This window comes from Pteropus medius, unplaced genomic scaffold (genome assembly GCF_902729225.1).
Source record: "Pteropus medius unplaced genomic scaffold, Ma_sr-lr_union100, whole genome shotgun sequence".
NCBI classification, from domain to species: Eukaryota; Metazoa; Chordata; class Mammalia; order Chiroptera; family Pteropodidae; genus Pteropus; species Pteropus medius.
This window is the reverse complement of record NW_024354569.1, coordinates 344,022-363,576: the sequence shown is the minus strand read 5'-3', so window position 1 is coordinate 363,576 and position 19,555 is coordinate 344,022. Positions and strand designations below refer to the sequence as shown.

General features: G+C 35.5%; 2 protein-coding genes across 2 annotated transcripts; both read right to left on the bottom strand.

Moving 5' to 3' along the window:
• Positions 1-6,039: 6,039 nt before the first annotated feature.
• OR5D14 (olfactory receptor family 5 subfamily D member 14) lies at positions 6,040-6,978 on the bottom strand. The gene has a single exon (XM_039855175.1). It carries the CDS (start codon positions 6,976-6,978, stop codon positions 6,040-6,042), a length of 939 nt encoding a protein of 312 aa, XP_039711109.1.
• Positions 6,979-9,626: 2,648 nt separating this feature from the next.
• LOC120596721 (olfactory receptor 5D13-like) lies at positions 9,627-10,558 on the bottom strand. The gene is given in 2 exon segments (XM_039855189.1): positions 9,627-10,198; positions 10,201-10,558. Coding segments are annotated over 2 exon segments (930 nt in total).
• Between the last annotated feature and the right edge of the window lie 8,997 nt (positions 10,559-19,555).

The window sequence follows — 19,555 nt, the reverse complement described above, 5'->3', positions numbered from 1 at the left end:
ATATTGTTTGTTCCCCCTGCTATAATAAAAATTCCAGGAAAACAAGAATTTTTTTTTTATTTCTTCGTTTACTGTTGTATTTCAAGATCCTAGATCAATGACCAGCATAGATTCCATGAATCTTTACTGAATGATAAATATATAACCTTCCACGGAACTGTGAATAGAGCCAAATGTACCAGAACTGTGAGTAATTTGAATGCAGGGAGGAGATAGTTCATAAAGAGGGATAAGGATGTTTTTATTGAAAAGAAGTGAGTATTGAAATTGGACAGTAAAATAAAATAAAACAAAATAAAATAAAATATAAAATAAATAAAATAAAAACTAATGTCTGCTCTGCTGAATTTCCCTTCACTTGTCAGGTTTATTATAATAGAAATCTAGAATTTTCAAAATCAAATACAGCATGGTAAAATTTCCTGCAGGTAATTTTTTAATGGAAAAGAGTATCTCAAATATTCTCCTTCAGAAAAATCTTAAAAGTAGCTTTCCCAAAGGTTTATAATGTCCCTTCACTCAACAAACATTTTTACATATCCATTATATACAAGGCTATGCTTATAAGAATATTGATATAATTCATAAAAATGGAAATGAAAAAAAAAAACCTGGGGTAGTGATACCAGACAAAATAGACTTTAAAACAAAAGCTAGAACAAGAGACTAAGAAGTATCCAGTAATCCCACTTCTGGATATTTACTTGAAGAAACCCAAAATACTACTTTGATGGGACATGCACATTCATATCTTAATTGCAGCATTTACAATAGTCAAGACATGGAGGCAAATTGGTTGTCTCTCAGTGAATGAATGAATAAAGAAGTGGTACATATACAATGAAATATTGCTCAGTCAAAAATAAATTTAAAGAGTAAAATCTTGCTATCTGAAACAACGTGAATGGAACTAGAGGATCCTAGAGAAAGACAAATACTTTATGATTTCACTTACACATAGAATCTAAAGAAAAAAAATAAACAAAAGAGAAACTAACTCATGGATACAGAGAATATTTTGAGGGTTACCAGATGGGAAGGGGTTGGGAGATGTTTGAAAAAGGGAAGTGATTAAGAAGTACAAATTGGTAGCTACAAAATAGTCATGGGGATGTGAGATAGAGCAAAAGGAACATAATAAATACTAAATAATATTGTAATAACTATATATGGTGTCAGATGTGTACCAGATTTATCAGAGTGATCACTTTGTTAGTTATATAAATATTGTACCTGAAACTACTATAATGTTGTATGCCAACTACAATTGAAAAATAAAAAATTTAGAAAAGAATATTGATATAAGAATAATATACAATATTATTGTTACAGTTCCCCAAAGATATTACTATTGAGGAAAACTATGTAAAGGGTACATAGGATCACTCTGTATTATTTCATATAACTGCATGTGAATATGCCATTACATCAAATAAAACACTTAAAAAATAATACAGTTATTAATCACATTAAAACTTTTATCTCAAAAGATATATATGATTTTAATACTGTTTGGGACAGGAAAAAAGTCGGCGTGGTAAGCAGTTCTTGTAATTACTTGTTTTGAAGCTTGTAACATTGGCCGAAATACAGATTGTTCCCTTGAAAATCTTCAAAAGACTTGAAGGGTTAAAATGACATTGATAAACCTTTTGGTTTTCTAATTCCAGATTATTTCTGCAGACCTGGAATTATTTAACAGTAGTTTCTTAATGAAAATGTACTACAATAGTATTTTACTAACATCAGCTCATGTTTTGTTACTTTTCTAAAGAATATCAACTTAATGGCATAAATACATCTTGAAAGGATACCTATATATACACCAAGATAGGCTTCCTTCTTTTTCTTTCAGTCATAAATAATGTCACTCTAAAATATTTGTGATATGTTTTTGCGAACTGATTTAGAAAGTGCAGATCATCACCAAAAACTGCAGAGTTGTTGGGATCCATAGAAAGCTGTCTATTTGAAAATAAGTTGTATTTGTTGTTCCCTTTGCCCTGAACTCAACACTCTTCCCCCAGTTATCTGCATAACCTCATAACGATGCAGGCTCAGACAGCACCTCACTGTGTTTTTCTCTAACCTCCCTATTTAAAATAATACCTTCATATATATTTAGCATTATTACTGACAGGAAACAATTACATATTTGTTTTTGTAGTCTTCATTAAACATAAATTTGTTGAAAGAGGAACATTTTTTTCTCTATTCCCCCAATACCTAAGATACTACCTGGCTCAGGATAAGCCTATAATAAATATTTGTTTAAGGAATGCATAAATGAATGAATGGGGAATCATGTGTCCTTATTATATACTTGACCTCCTTTCCATGATTCCTGTACTAGAAAGCTAAATTCACAAAATAGTCACCATTTAAATTCTGATCAGTGAATACACAAGCTTCAAAATAAGTAATTACAAGAACTGCTTACCACGCTGACTTTTTCCTGTCCCAAACGTATTTTTGGCCAGGCATTTCTGGAGTAATATTAGAGTTTTAATGTCATTTCATAACAAATACATATTTAAATTTCCCCAATTATCTCAAAGACATATTTTTACAGTTAGTTTGAATCAAGACTCAAATAAATGTAATAATAAAATTGTTACGAATACGTTCCCTTTATTATGAAACTGTTCTCCATGTGTGTGCGTGTGTGTGTGTGTGTGTACACGTATGTATTCAGGTAATTTGGAAAAATTAAACCATTCATAGAATACTGCATATTCTCTTTGTCTAATTGCTTCTTTTGGTGTCATTTAACCTGTTCCTGTACAAATTCTTTTAAATCGATGCATCGAAAATCTTAATTAGTTCAGTTTTGCTCTTTCGGTTTCTTTTTTTTTATTTAAATTAGTTTCAAGTATACAGTACATTGGTTAGACATCTATATAGTTCATAAAAGGATTCCCCCAGTTGCTCCCTCCCTCCCCTAGCCCTCCACCTAGCCATCGTATTAATGCTAACTGCATTCTTTTAGGCAAGAATTCATGTGGTTCTGATGACTGCCATTTGCATCAAATTGTGAAGCATGTTAACTGGTTGTCCGACTTTCAGTGATGCTCACCTGATCTGTGGATTTAGGTAGTATCAACATGATTACTACATTGAAAAATTTCTCACCAACATTTTGCTAATGATTTTAATACTTATCAAATTATATCCTTGACCCATTTTTAATTAAGAGTTCTACAGTTGTGATGTTCTAATTCTACCCTTTTTCTTGCTTTTATTTCTTTTGACTTTCCCCTTATTAACTGTTAGGTAACCCTGAGATACAATTCATAAAGGAAAAATAGAATAAATATTTATCTCTTTGATCAGTTTTCAGAGTAATTATTTGATACTCCCAGCAACCTCTAATAGTAATTAATATTAATTTTCCTCTTTTAGTATCTAGATTTAAATTTTTAGAATTAAGCATCTATATTGCCTTTAAATTAATTACTGTCAATATTCTGATGTTAATCATAAGCCAGTGGGATCCATTTTAAATTGCCTTTTATGTCTCTTTAAAATGATCTAGCTAATTATTAATAGTATTCTTGCTTTCTGGAAAATTAAGTTGCCCAAAGCAACTCGGACTTCGAATCAGCTATTTCTCCCGGAAGCTCTGGTTCTGTTTAGAGGACAAAGATTTCCTTTCAGAGAAAATTTGGGGTATATGCATCTTCATTACTACCGGGGTGTCATTATTAATGGCATTTGTTCTAAGAAAAAATAAACATTTCAAACTAGATTTAAATTAAGATGAAAATTTTTTATTTAGCTCTCTTACTTTTGAGGTGTAACTCTTCTCTTATGCCAATAATCTCAGTTTCAGTGACATTTCAATAATTATTTACTTTATACTAAAATAAACATTGCATAATGGGGACGTACACTCAAAATGTTATATTTAACGTCCTTTTTAGTAAATGTTTTACCCTGTGTGACCATGTTCCATTATACAGATTCATTTGGTTTTTTACCTTTTTTCAATTTTTAGAAAATTTTTATATACTTTTTTATTAAATTTATTGGGGTGATGTTGGTTAGTAAAATTATATAGGTTTTGAATGTATAATTAAATAATATATCATCTGTATATTGCATTGTGTGCTCACTACCCAAAATTATATTTTCTTCTGTCACCATATATTTGACCCTTTTACCTTTATCTACCTCTCCCCTTCCCCTTTTACTTCTGGTAACCACTAAACTGTTGTCTGTGTCTATAAGTTTTTGTTTGTCCTGTTCATTTGTTGCTTTCAGGTTATATCCCACATATGAATGAAATCATATGGTCTCAACCCTTTCTGCCTGATTTATTTTACTTAGCATGACTATCTCGTTTTTTTCTATACATTTTGATATAAATGTATGTTTTTCAAAATATGTTAAATATTACATTTCCCTCAAATCAAAGCTATAATATAAGGCACATTTCTAAACATTTTCTTTCATCTCTTTCTATCTTTATCAGTTTTTGTTTTACCTTTCTCCTAATTTTTACACAATTTATCATACTATAAAAACGTTCCTACTTCATGTAGGAAAGGTGTTCTGGAGTGCACCCCATAGCAGTGCACAGAAACCTTTTTTTCATTTTCACTGTATACTTCTTTATGGTGACACATAGGTTATTCGACCACCTTATTGATTTTATCCAGTCTGTCATTATTATAAAGAATGCTTTTGAATATGTTATTTATACCTTTTACTAATGTATCTTTGGAGTAGATTCCTAAAACTATGAATGCTTTGAAAGAGGATAAATTTATATGTAATGTTGCTATTATTTTGAATAACATGCTATTTTTCTGTCCCAACATATGAAAATATCTGTTTCCCTGTAGATTCACTTACTGGATGTATTATTACATCCATTTGTCATTCATTTTAATTTCTTTTCTGTTGTTCTTGCCAGGAAGTTTCATATATTCATCTAATCTGCTGACTCTTTTATGGTATGTGAAATAAGAAAGAGATCTAATTATATCTTTTTCTCATAGGACCATATATTTGTTCCAATGTGACACTGTTTTAATAATATTGTATTTTAAATTCCATAGGATTAGCCTTCCTATTATAATTTGCATTAATTTTTAAAATGCTTGTTACTGGATATTGGTGCTTATTTAGTCATTCATATAAACATTAGAATAGAAATTTTGAAATATGATTCCTCAATATTGCTAGATAAAATGTATATTACATTCATCCTGGTCTTAATACAAACAACCTGGAATAGATAATGCTTATAGAAATTTCCAGACCTGATAATACTGGGAATACAGCTTTTTGAGAAATAATATCCAAGCATAATCTAAGAATACCGAAATGACTCTAGTGATTGTCATTTCCGAAGGACAAATTTAAATTCTAGGACCTCTCAAACTAATAGCATCAGAGGTGTTATAGTGAAAAGACACTAGATTTGAATCAATGGTTATATTCCTGTCTGAAATCAATTATTTTAGTCATTTCTAGACTAGTTTCTTGACCTTCTGTGTCATCACTTACACAACAGTATGTGTCTTAGCCTACATAGAACTCACACAAGCCAAGGAAAGATGTCAGAACAGAATCATTTCCCCTTTTATCACACAGCCTATCCACCTGGACCTCCCAACAAAGGCATAATGCATCAGTGACACACAATACTAATAAATTTAAAGGCGAGTAACTCATGTTCACATGCAGTAACATATCAGAAAGGCCTTTCTAAGGTGAGTAAAGATTTTCCTCTCAATAACTTTATTCTCCACATGAATCACCTACTGTGCACGTAGTATTTTATGTGTGTGTGTGTGTTTTCTTTTTATAGAATTTGAAGACATAAATGCTTTATAGTTTAAAATCCTGTGGAATTCATCTTAGAATTAACTTCTTTGGCATCTTCAAGGGGTTTGAGCTAACCAATTCACAATACTTTAACGTCACAGTCATCTACAAAAACTACAAACAAATATATGCTATAGGTTTTAGAAGTATTTTAGGCTCTGTGCCTGTTGTTCACTGGGATTTAATGTATCTTTTGAGGTTGGTTCAGTGAGAGGGGAATTTTGTATCTATGAATTTCCGGAAGGCATCCTTCACATCTTTGTTCCTCAAGCTGTAGATCAGAGGGTTCAGCATGGGATTGACTACTGTGTAAAAGACAGAGGCCACTTTGACAGTTTGCCGAGAGTTTTTGGAGTTAGGCACACAGTAAAGAGAAAGGATGGTTCCATGGAAGATGGTGATGGCAGTTAGGTGGGAAGCGCAGGTAGAGAAGGCTTTGCGACGCCCACTGGCAGAACGGATGTTCAGTACGGTCACAAAGATAAACACGTACGAAGTGAGGATGATCAGTAATGTACTTACCTCATTAAAAGTGGCGAAACCAAAGAGCAGCAGGTGAGGGATGCGTATATCAGAGCTCGAGACAGCAATAAGAGCAGTATATTCACAGAAAAAGTGGTTGATTACATTATATCCAAAAAAGTTTAGTTGCAGAGCATAGCAAAGAAGTATCAAAGGGCCAAACATACCCCAGAGATATGACCCAGCCACCAGCAGGGTGCAGAGCCTCTGTGACATGGCCACCATATAAAGCAGAGGATTACAGATGGCCACAAAGCGGTCATAGGCCATCACTGCTAGCAAGAAGGACTCAGTCACCACAGCAGTGCAGGACAGGAAGTACTGCAACATGCAGCTAGAGTAGAAGATGCTTTTATCAGCCATGACCAAGTTCTCAAGAAGCTTAGGAGTAACAATGGAAGAGTAACAAAAATCAACAAGAGAAAGGTGACTAAGGAAAAAGTACATGGGGGTGTGTAACTTGGGGTTAAACTTGATGATTACTATCATTCCAAGATTCCCTATCACTGTGACCATGTACATAATCAGAAACACAAGGAAGAGAGGAATCTGCAGCTCTGGATAATCTGTGAAGCCCAAGAGGACAAAGATTGTCTCCACACTCAGATTTTTTGCAGCCATCACAACATCTTTGAAGGGCGGGTGAGGGGAGAGAGTTACTCCTGTCAAAAGCAAGATTTATGGTGGTGAGTGACAAACATTCCATGATTTTTTTATGGCAGACAAAAGAGTTATGGGTCTTCATTTCTTCAAGACTGAACATGTCTTATGCAAATAACTGCTATGGATAAACCAAACCAACTGAGTCAATAAAATGTCCTCACATATCTGTTGCAATTTGTGTTTTCATAAGAAATACTTCTATTATAGGGTATACACTCATATTAGCAAATAGCATAACAGGCACATAACTGATAAAATATGTTAGCACATAAATTATAATGAAAGTCTATGAAAATGTGAAATGTTTGCCTCAAGGAATATATACTGCTACTGTATTTTGCTTATATGTATAAATTGATGAAAATCCTCAACAGAATATGTTTCTATTCTAAGGATAAAGTAAAATATTGAAGAAATCCAGGGGAAAAAAAGGTATATCAAACCCATTTTAGCACCTTTGTTCACCAAAGATTACTTCTATAGAATACCTTAGTTGCTCAAGGGCTGAGGAGGACAATGGCTCCTTTTGACCTCTAAATCTAGTGTCCATCTAATTAGGGTTAATAGTCTAAGGGTTAACGTCTATAAAAGCCAAGACAGCCTATAGATACTTCTTCAGGGTCTCAAGATTTACCAGGTAGAGTTCTCTCAGAACTAACAAATTCTCATATTTGTGAGAGTTTATATGCCCATTTGAGGTGATACAAAGAAAATATGGATAAATATCAAATTCCAGGTGGAAACTTTATTTTATTTTTTGTGAAGTGCTCATCAATGGACTGGAAGCCAAATATTTCCATGAGTTAATTTCTTTAACATATAATTGAACTCAGAATTAGACAGCATTTACAGTTATTTGACATAGAAAAAGAAAAAAAAAACAGTTATCACATCAGGAAAATATGTTCATGGTTTCAAAGAAAACCTAAATAAACTTACCTGCTACAGAGAAACAGGCCACCACTCTCCTGTTTTTCTGTAAGCTGAGTATAACTGGGACACCAAAGCTCTTACATCTATCTCTGTAGCCCTAAGGACTCATACTCTGGAGAATCACTATCAAGTAATTCCTCACAAGCATCAACACAGGTAATTAAGACAAATGTCAAGTCTCTTGTGCCATTTTTAATGACTGAAATTTTTTTGAAATTGCACAGAAAAACTGCAGCTTGAAATTGCTTACCAGGCTTTGGTGCACATAACTAAAATGCTCTCTGGAATTAATGCGACTAAAATAAAACTAAGATAAAAAAGTATTTCTCAAAACCTGCCTCATCTATGCAAATATTCAATGGGCTTCTTTTTAATTAAAATTATTGGGGTGACATTGGTTAAGAAAATCAAATAGATTTCCAGTATAAAATTCAATAATTCATCATATATATATTGCATTGTGTGTTCACCACCCAAAGTTAAATTTCCTTCCATCATCAAATATTCAGCAAATCTCTTGATTTCACAGGAAGCATATACCAATTTTAAGCAAGTTACCAACCCCTTTTCAAGGTCACCCAGCAGGTTGTCCATATTGAGTGGGTGCCAAAACAGCATGGTAATGGCAGAAGAACAGACACACAGACCAATAGAATGGAACTGAGAGTCCAGAAATAATCATAATTTTTCCATTTTTGGTCCCCTTTGGTAATCCTTCCAAAAATTAATATAAAGTCAGCATTTTTACTTGATATTCAGAGTTATCATGTTTAACATCACTTCTTATACTATAATTAAAGATACAAGGCTTTGGGGAGAAAGAAGCCAAGAGCTTGGCCAGATCTTAGACATAATGCGTCCAGTCTCTCACTGTTAGTTTCTCCATATTCGCACTCTTAGTCACTGATAGCTTTTCAGAATTCTTCTATACCCTGACATTTTCATTGCTTAAACTGAATTGAAGAATGTTTTAAAGAATAATTCACCATACCAACTTATGAGTTAAGAGATATAATATTTTGTGATATGATATTTACTGTTAAATTTCCTAAAGTTGTTGCAAGTAAATTACCACAAACTTGGTTGCTTAAAACAATGGAACTTTATTCTCTCCCTGTTCTCAAGACCAGTTGCCTGAAACCAAGGTGCTAGCAGAGTATGCTCCCTCTGAAAAAGGCTAATGGAGAGTCTTTCTTTACATCCTTCAGATTCTTTGATTCATGGAACCTCCAGTTGGTAATCTCTGCCAATTTCTGCTTCCGTGTTCACAAAGTCTTCTTCCCTGTGGGTCTCTGTGCATCCTTTTTTGTCTCTTATAAAACACACTCATTGGATTTGGGGTCCACCTTAATCCAGTATAATCTCATTGCAATCCTTAATTACACTTGTAAAGATCCTATTCCTAAATAATATTACATTCTGAGGTTCTGGGTGGACATAGATATTTTGGGGGACACTATTCAAACCACAGCACTTATGTCACTTCATTTATGGTTCATAGCTATTTTACTAAACATTGAAGTGACTAGAAACCACCTGATCAAACAACTTGTTTATTGCAATAGATTAAAAAATCTAGTCAATTAATTAAATAACTGGAATTATCATTTCTACTAGAATCATTGAACAATCTTCAACACAATAAATCAAATTCCTTTTTGAAATACAAATCTTCAACAAAATCGTACTGAGTGCTTCATTGATTTCCTGACACTCTCCTTCACATCTTTATTCCTGAGGCTATAGATCAGAGGGTTCAGCATGGGGATGACCACAGTATAAAATACAGAATCTACTTTTACTATGAGCCATGAGTTTTTGGAGTTGGATACATGATAAAGAAACAGGACAGTCCCATGGAAAACGGTGATAGCAATCAGATGGGAGGCACAAGTGGAGAAGGCTTTTTGGCACCCACCAGCAGAAGGCATTTTTAGGACAGTGACAAAGATGAAAATATAAGTAGTGAGAATGATTATCAAGCCGCTCACCTCATTGAATATGGTGATGACAAAGCAAAGCACCTGGCTGATGTAGGGGTCAGAGCAGGAGACAGAAACAATGACAGAGTGCTCACAGACAAAATTATTTATGATGTTAGACCCACAGAAGGATAATTCCAGGAGAAAATAGGTGAGCGTCAGGGAAGAGACTATACCCCAAGTGTAGGGCACTACAAAGAGCTTTTTGGACATGACTATGGTGTAGAGCAAAGGGTTACAAACTGCCACAGCTCGATCATACCCATCACTGATAACATGAATGTTTCTGTCACTGCAAATATACAAGCTAAGAAGAATTGCATGATGCAACCTATGAAAGAGATGGTTCTGTCTTCCACAACCAAGTTCTCCAGAAGTTTGGGTGTGACCGTAGTGGAATAACAGAAATCAGTGAAGGACAGGTGGCTGAGGAAAAAGTACATGGCAGTGTGGAGTTTGCGACTGATCCGGATGGCCATGATCATGCCCAGGTTCTTCAGCACAGTGACCGTGTAGATGGTCAGGAATACCAGGAACAGGGGCCCCTGGAGTTCTGGAAATTCTGAGAAGTCCAAGAAAGTGAATGTGGCTCCAGCACTCTGATTTTATTTAGTTATAAACATAGTTCTTGTGGGAGAAAATCTGAAATAATGATAAAAATAACAACAATGATAATGTTGATAGTACATTTATATAACATTGACACTATAGCAGGCATTGTGCTGAAATATCAATATATATTAACTTCGATCTTATATAACACTATGTATGATAAAACAATAGTTCCATATTTCACAAAAGAAAACAGGCATATGTGAGTGAAGGAACTTCTTTTAGGTTATGCGGCTTGTTAGTGAGGAGCTGGATTTTGAAGTTGATCCTGAGTGTCAGAATTTGAATTAAGTTTAGGGTAGATAGAAAACAAATGTAGAAAAACATTTGTCTTTCACCATTCTTCATTCTGAATATCCGTGCTTTTTAATAGCACCAATATAACAATGAATATAAATTTAGCACTAAAAGTTATCAAGGAAGGGTCAGGAGAAATAAAGCATTCGAGGCAATAACACTTCTATAGTTAATGCTGTTCAAAGTGAAGATCATAAGAAAGGTGGCATTTGTGTCACCTCAAGAATTTTCAAGTTTTGAAAAAATATATGGATATGAAGGAAATATAGCCCTGTATATCTTTAAGCTTTCCATGGATTCCATCCTGATGCTGCAATTATTGCCTTACTGTTCTAAAAGCAATGTAGGAAACCGGTAAAACAATGAGGCTGCTTTTTTGACAAGTCATTCTCTTGCTCCTCTGTTTTCTTTCCTACTTAAATGTTTTCTCATTAAGTGTCACTGATGCTCTCAACATACTCATCTAGGTTTCTTGACCATTATCTTTAACTTTCTATTATTATTTTTTAATCCGATAACTTTACTAAGCCTATTATAACATTAAATACTCGAAGCATCTCTTAATTAAAGAGTAACTTAAAATGTGTTTTCCTCAGGCCTTCCATATTCTTCAGATAAATTCTCTAGAATATGGTAATAATCATCGATGATACATAATCATCCTCAAAATTTCCAGTGATGGGAACATTGTCACTTTAAATATTATTATAGAAGGAATTTTTTATTAATAATATATTTTTTTATTTTTCAGTTATAATTGGCATAAAATACTATATTAGTTTCAGGTATATAGTATAGTGATTAGACATTATATAACTCACAAAGTGATTACTCCAATAAATCTAGTGTCCCTCTGACACTGTACATATTTATTATAATATTATTGGCTATGTTCCTTATGCCATACTTTCTATCTCCATGACTATTTTGTAACTACCAATTTGTACTTCTTAATCCCTTCTCCCTTTTTAACCATCCCTCCCATTTGGTAACCTGAAAAATGTTCTCTGTATCTATGAGTTTGTTTCTGGATTTTTTAAAATTTGTTTTGTTCTTTAGATTCCACATATACATGCAATCATATGGCATTTGTCTTCTTCTATCTGACTTATCCCACTCAGCATGATACCCTCTAGGTCCATTATGAAATATCTTTTTCCATTCCATTATTTTTAGCCTGTGTGTGTCTTTTAATCTGAAGTCAATCTCTTGAAGGCAGCATGTGTAAGGGTCTCATTTTCTTATCTATTCAGCCACCCTATCTTTTGATTGGAGCACTTAATTTTCATTTGAAGTACTCTTTAACAGACATGTAGTTATTGCCATTCTTTATTTAGACTTTTCATACATATTTTTTTTTCTTCTTCTTAAAGAAGTCCCTCTAACACTTACTATAATACTAGGTTGGTGGCAATGTATACCTTTAGCCTTTTCTTATCTAGGAAGCTCTTTTTCTGTCCTTCCAGTCTAAATGATAATTTTACTGGGTAAACTAATCTTGGTCATAGGTCCTGGGTTTTCTTCACTTTGGATATTTTGTTCCAAGCCATTCCGGCCTGTGAAGTTTCTGTTAAGAAATCAACTGCCAGTCTTATGGGTGTTCCCTTGTAGGTAACTAACTGCTTTTCTCTTGTTGCTTTTGAGATTCTCTCTTGGAATTTAACCTTTGGCATTTTAATTATGACGTGTCTTGGTGTGGGCCTATTTCTGTTCATCTTATTTGGGACTCTCTGAACTTCCTGGGGTTGTATATCTATTCCCCTCACTAGGTTAGAGAAGTTTTCCATCATTTCTTCAAATAGATTTTCAGTTCCTTGATTCCTCTCTTCTCCTTCTATGATGCGAATGTTGTTACGCTTGATGTTGTCCCAGAGGAAACTATTTTCATTTTTTTAGATTCTTTTTTATTATTGCTGTTCTGATTGAGCATCCTCTGCTACTCCATCCTCTATATCACTGATTCAATCTTTCGTTTCATCCACTCTATTGATTCCCTCTAATGTACTCTTCATTTCATTATTGTATTCTTCATTTCTGACTGGCTCTCTATTATGTTTTCCATCTCCATTTATTTATATATATATATATATATATATATATATATATACATATATATATATATATATATTTTTTTTTTAATCTTTTTATCAGAGTTCTCACTGAGCTAATCTTCTCATAATTACCTTGAGCATCCTTATAACCAGTGTTTTGAACTCAGCATCTGGTATATTGCTTGTCTCCATTTTGGTGAATTCTTTTCTGGAGCTTTGTTTTGTTCTTTCATGTAGGACATGCTTCTTTGTCTCTCCATTTTGTCTGCCTCCTGGTGTCTGTTTCTATATATTCAGTAGGGCTCCTTAGTCTCCCAGTCTTAGTAGGGGGGCTTTATGTAATAGATGTACTGTGGGGCCCCTTGGCACAGACCTGGCAGGGGTTTAGCTGCAGGCCAAGTTCACCTTCAGCCTGTGCACCTCTGGAGACACCTGGTAAGAGTCACCAAATGATCCACATATGGCTGCCACTCATGCTGGGCTTAGAGGTTCCTCAAGAAGCCAAGTCAGAAACCGAGGCAGGCTGCCACTGCTGCGAGGCTTGGGGCTGTTCAGCAAGAAATACAGGACAAGCTGAGGCCAGATGCTGATTCTTTGGGTTTTGTGAGCCTTTGAGAGATTTTATGAAATTTCACAGCAGGAGTCAAGACAGTCCATTTGTATGGAATAAATCACTGAAAACAGCTTGGGTGTGCCCACAAGTTAGGAGAGGTGAAGTCTCAGGGAATTCCCTGGGCGGAGCAACCTGTGTTATCTAGGTTGATGGCTCCTGCATCTGCAGGCTAGGAGGTGATCCAACTCAACAAAGGAATAATGGCTTCTCCTGCACCTCTGCCCCAGAGCAAGCCACCCCTCCAGCTCTTGCCCTGAAGCCTGACATCTCAGTGCCTCCTTGTATGTCCCTGAGTCTCCTCAAGGAAGTGTGCCAGCTCTAGAGCTCAAAGCGATGGAGTCTGTCAGCGAGTAAGGCTGGGCCCCACCCTTTAAGAGGAACGGTCTCCACTTCCCGTATCCTCCGGCTTACTCAGCCCCAACCTCTGCTGGTTTCACAGCCAGAGGTTGTGAGGACTTCTCTTCCCAGCACTAGAACCCTAGGCTGGGGATCCCAGTGTGTGGCCAGGACCCCTCGATTCTCAGGTCAGGGAGGTGGCTCTGCAGCCAAGATAGCCTTCCCAATTCTCAATTGCCACTTGTGGTTGTGGGACCAGGACATTTTGAATCTTCACCCTTCCTGCTCTTCTGAGATGACCCGTTATTTGAAGTGACCTAGTTGTAGGACTTCTGTTCAGCCAGACCTCTGATGACTTCGTGTACTGGTTGCTCTGTAGTTTTGTTGTAATTTTGGAGTCGTCACTAGAGAAGGCATGCACAGCCACTACCATCTATGCTATCTTGAGTACTAAAAAAGGATTTTGATTAAAGCTACACATATGATTATTTTGCTGGATCATGCAATCTTTGTTATATTTGTAGATGTCATTTTGAGAAAACAAAAGCATCTCATATTCATAAGCAATTCATAACCACAGAAATATCCTTAATCATTTAATAATGATTTTAAAAATAAACTAGCCAATAACAAGCACATGTCTGAAATGTTCAAGTTAATAAAAGGCAATTACTATAAATCTCATAAACAAAGACACCTTTTCAGTTTTATCTGACCTGATCAGGTTAGAAAGAAACTATTATCCTCTTCATAGCTAAATGCCATTTTTTAGCTAAATGCCATTTTTTGACACTCAAAAATATGCATTTCCTACATTAGGAAAAGGGACTCAGTAGGAAAGTGGCAAAGAGCTAATGAGAGATCAGCATCATTAAAGAAACATGGGTTTGAAAACCTATATTTAAATTCATTTCCAGATTTTATTATTTACAGTGTGATCTTTGGTGAACTACTTGAATTTCCTAAACCTCAATTTCCTTATCAATAATATTGACATGATAATATATATGTCATAGGTATATAAGAATTAAGTTAGGAAACGATGTTGATAAACTTAGTACAGAGTCTGATGATCATGGAGTCCACATTCCCCCATCCTCCATCCTTTTCATTCTGAATGCTATGATTAATTGGTATTCTTTTTAAACCCTTATATTATTTTTAAAAACGTAGGAAACATTATGAAACAAAATGGACAGCAATGGACATGTGGGCACAATTGGGAACATCAAAGGCTAGCTCGGCTCTCTTTCCTGGGTCTTCTCTTGACCCTGTTTGTCTTAACTCACCAAATGAATTGTCTATTTTCCCTTGCACTTTCTTGTTATTATCTGACTCTTTCTAATCTCAGTTGGTGCCTTTGGGACACATAGCAAACTGCAATCATAACTCAGGTATATGATCGTAGCTGAGGTCCAGACAGCTTCCCTGTGGTGCTGCTAGCCAGCACTGTGAGAATGTTAGTTTCTTCTTCCCTTGACTACTGTGGTTATTACGACAGCCTTTGGCTCTATAAACTTTAATTTCTCCCTATTTGCTAATTTTTCAAATCTAAATTTCCCTGCTGTTTTACCCTAAGCCTCCAGTATTCAACTTTCTTTGATCATGCCAATAATTCTCAGCTTACAATAAATAACACATACTCATTTATACCTTAGCTGATTTTATTTTTCTTGTCTTTTACGTGGAATATCACCCTTTTGCAGTGTAGTGATATATACCTTGCAATAGGCAAAGTGTTAAATGAAACCTACTCCCACAAAAAAACTTTCCCTTTTCACTCCAGCAATATTTTCCATATTCTGGGTATTCCTACAGACTTTACTTTCATGAAATCAAGATTTCATGATCTATTGTGTTCACTATTACTTTATATATAACTATTCTCATTTTCTTTCCATAAAATTTTATGATGAGGAGGAAAGTCTCAGGTAAAAGCAAAACTAAGGATGATACCCTAAAGAAAGAAGAAGAGATTATAGCTGAGGAACGTGAGCCTTCAGGAAGATGGACTCAGGAGTTATTATGGCAGTTAGACTACCAGAGTTCTCCCTGCCTCAAAGGTTGCAAGACTGCAATGGCCCCATATAAGTGAGTGATAACACAAGCTAGATCACCCAACCTGAAGCCAACTCACCTGAAAATCCTGTTCCTGTTATTAACAACCTCCAAGGAAGTTCCTACTCAGAATTCAAAAGTATTAAAAATATTAAGGAGCTGGTAAGTATAGCAGGAATTCATAATAAATTTTAATGTGATGGCAATATATTTCTTTCTTGATATCCAGGAAAACTCGAAGAAAGGTGAGAGAGAGAGAGAGAGAGACAGAGAGAGAGAGAGAGAGAGAGAGAGAGAGAGAGAGTGTTGGGAGCTAAATCTGACCACTAGGAGCAAAAAGTTGGGCTTATTTATATGCCTCCATGACCTCAGGGATTTAGACCCTAGAGAATCTTAACTGAATTTTTTTTTTCACATCACAAACTCAAAAATTAGATTGAATGCTCTCTTATGTGTCTTTTAACTAGAATGCAATTTCTTCTAAATCGCTGGAGACAATGCTTCATCAAACTTACTATATAAATTTATTTTTAAAATGTAACTATGGAAAATAAACAAATTGACTCAGAAAACATGGTGACTAGTAAGCAGCAAAAGGAAAGATAAATCAGCTTAAATGTAACCATTTAGAGATAAATACTGTTGACATTTGTTGTATGATTTTTCTGTCTTTATCTGTGTATTATGAGTGTGTGTATTATTTCTGTGTCTTGAGATGTATAAACAATATAACTTGGATTCTGGCTTTTTCATTTAGCATTACATAATTATTTTTGTCCTTGGAGATATTGATTCACTTCATTAAAACTAATTTGTGTTTTCTTCCAAATACGGGCAATCTACTCTTCCAAATTTATATTAATGCAATTGAATAATATTATCTCTTTGTGTCTATACCTTCTTAAAAATGACAAATGTATTTTGGAAGTTTTTTCACTCTCTAAAACTACTCAGTGCTATCCAATCCATAGATTTCACTACACCCAAATAGCACCCCATTAGATCCACTTATGCTTTCTCTGGGCCCCTGACAACCTAACTATCCCTTGCTAGAATCTCTACCAGGAAGCCCTAACACAACAGAGGCTATTTATCACATGGCATAAAATTATTTATTGTAGATGACATGGCCTTGCTCTAGAATCCTAGGAATCTGCATTGTTATTCTCCCGTTGAGATTGGCTAGAGTTCCACCCTGCATCTGCTTCCCACTGTTGACACCTCTGCACCCTGGACTAACTCTGGACCAAATTCCTGCACCAGTCACTCAAAGCTAGCAACCTTGTGTGTCACCTGGTATATGAGTTTTCTATGCTTTATAACAAATATACCACCTACTCAATGGCTTAAACTAATACACATTTTTATATCATAGTTTCTGTAGGGCAGCAGTCTGGGCACCACTTAGTTGGGCTTTCTGGACTTACCAGGGTGTCATCAGGCTGCAATTCAGGTGTCAGCAAATCTGTGCTCTCAAGCAGCTCAACTGGGGAAAAACTCCCCATCTAGGCTCCTCGAGTTGTTGGTAGACTTTATCTCCTTGCAGATATACGACCTAGATACCCATTCTTTTGCTGGCTATCAAACAGCAACTACTCTCAGATCCTAGAAGCCATTCACAGTTCCTTGTCACATGGCTCTCTCCGGAGGCCCTCTCACAACATGGTGTCTTCTTCAAAGCCAGCAATAAAGATTCTTTCTAATGTCATGGAGGGTCCAGTCCCTCTTAACAAGGCTTCCACTGATTGAATCAAAGTCACCCAGGTTAAAATCTCACTAAATAACTCAAAATTAACAGAGTTTGGACCTTGCAGAATTTTGGACATGCAGAATTTTTCACCTTCCTACGTAACATAACATAACCAAGGGAATGGCATTCTATTAGCTTTGTCACATTGTATGAGCTAGAAGCAAGTCACAGGGCTTTGCTGCACACAATGGGAGGTGATGACACAGAAATATACACACCAGGAAGTGGTAATCAGTTTCCTTAAGGACTGTCTATCACATCTGTTATAAGGCTCAGAGCAGAATCCCTAGCTGTGGAATGTGTTGCCTTTGAAACCTTAAAAGAAGTCTTCTAAGAGCTATGCCTCCTCACTTCCAGTAGGGGATACAAAATGCAATAATTTGGCTTTGATTTTGGAGAGGACACCCTGGAATGCTTCTGATTACTTCACCCCCTAAACACATCATTGAAATGGCAGGTCCCTGAATCTCTTTGTTCCTCTGTGTCTAACTAAGGCCTTCAGCATACTAGGCACTTCCTGTTTATTTTGTATGGTGAGTATGATGCTATCAATGTTATGGACTGGTGTGTGATCTGTGACATGTTCAGGTGGTAGAGGTTTTTTCAAACTATATCATGACAGAGGGCTGTAGAGTTGGCATAACCCTAAGTAAAACCTTTCACCTGCTTATGGGCTATTTGGTTGAGTTTTCCATAGTCTGCAGTCTTCATCTGGTTTCCTTCTGTTTGAAAATTTCTCTTATTATCTCTTTTACTGGAAGTCCACTAAAGACATTCCTTTAGCTTTTTAACCTTGAAAACACTTTGCTCCACCTATATTTTCAAAGAATATTTCTTAGGTATAAGATCATAGTTCTACACTTATTTTCTTCTCTAATTTAACGATGTCACTCATTGACTTCTACCTTCCTTTTTCATCGGAGAGTCAGTCATGGTCTTTTGCTTCAGGTAAGATACAGAAGATCACTACAAACTGACATTTCCCCTGCGATAACTTTTTTAAAAAGATAAATTGTGAAATGATATTTTAAAAGACATCCATGGAAGCAATTAGGACTACAGAATTAAAATTTCAGAAAGGAGAGAGACCTTTCTTCATCAGCTGACAGCCACCAGCTGTTTCACTGCACGAGTTTTCTGATTTGAGATGCAAATTGAGTTTCCAGTTTGGCCCTTGCAAAGAGACACTATTGGGAAAACAAGGAATCCAGCAGTGCTTTGCGGGCACACAAGAATTTAATAATAAATTGAAAATTAAGGAAACCCCAAATTCACAACCAATTTTCCCCACAAAGCATTTGCTGAGTTCTGGAATGGCATGCTGGGAGCTAGATATCTGAACCACAAAGGCAGATCAAAATGCCCCAAATGTTATGGTGCTTAGAAGGAAACATTTACTAGAGTATTGAGAACTTCCACAAATCTTGACCATCTCCCCTTCATATTTGTCTGGTTATTAAGCTGCAGTTGAAAGAGCTAAACTCATTTCAGAAGGATGGAACTCAATCATTTATATTAGCCTTTCAGATCTGAGGGAGACACATACCTGTCAGTTCTCAATTAAAACCCCAGCCACACAGGTTGGGTTGTGAATTATAGGATGGCTGAGCCTTAAGAAAACTTTTCCCTCCAGCTCAGTGATGTTAATGGCTTCTTCACTAATCTCTAGAAGAACTCTTCTCCCCGCTTTATTCCAACAGTCCTTCCTGTACTTTTATTACAAATCACTTTTCCAAGTTCCTCTGTTTAAAAGCCAGGACAATTACATGACAGGACAATTATACATCAGCAGTGTAATTCTCAAAGGCTTGGTAATGTAGATATTATGAGAAGATCATCAAAGGCACAATGCTGAAGATTTAGACATTAACAAGTACATATACATATATAATGTTATATGTAA

Bases quoted from the DNA above. Each gene is read 5' to 3' on its own strand.
- OR5D14 (XM_039855175.1), bottom strand. From the start codon at position 6,978: ATGGCTGCAAAAAATCTGAGTGTGGAGACAATCTTTGTCCTCTTGGGC.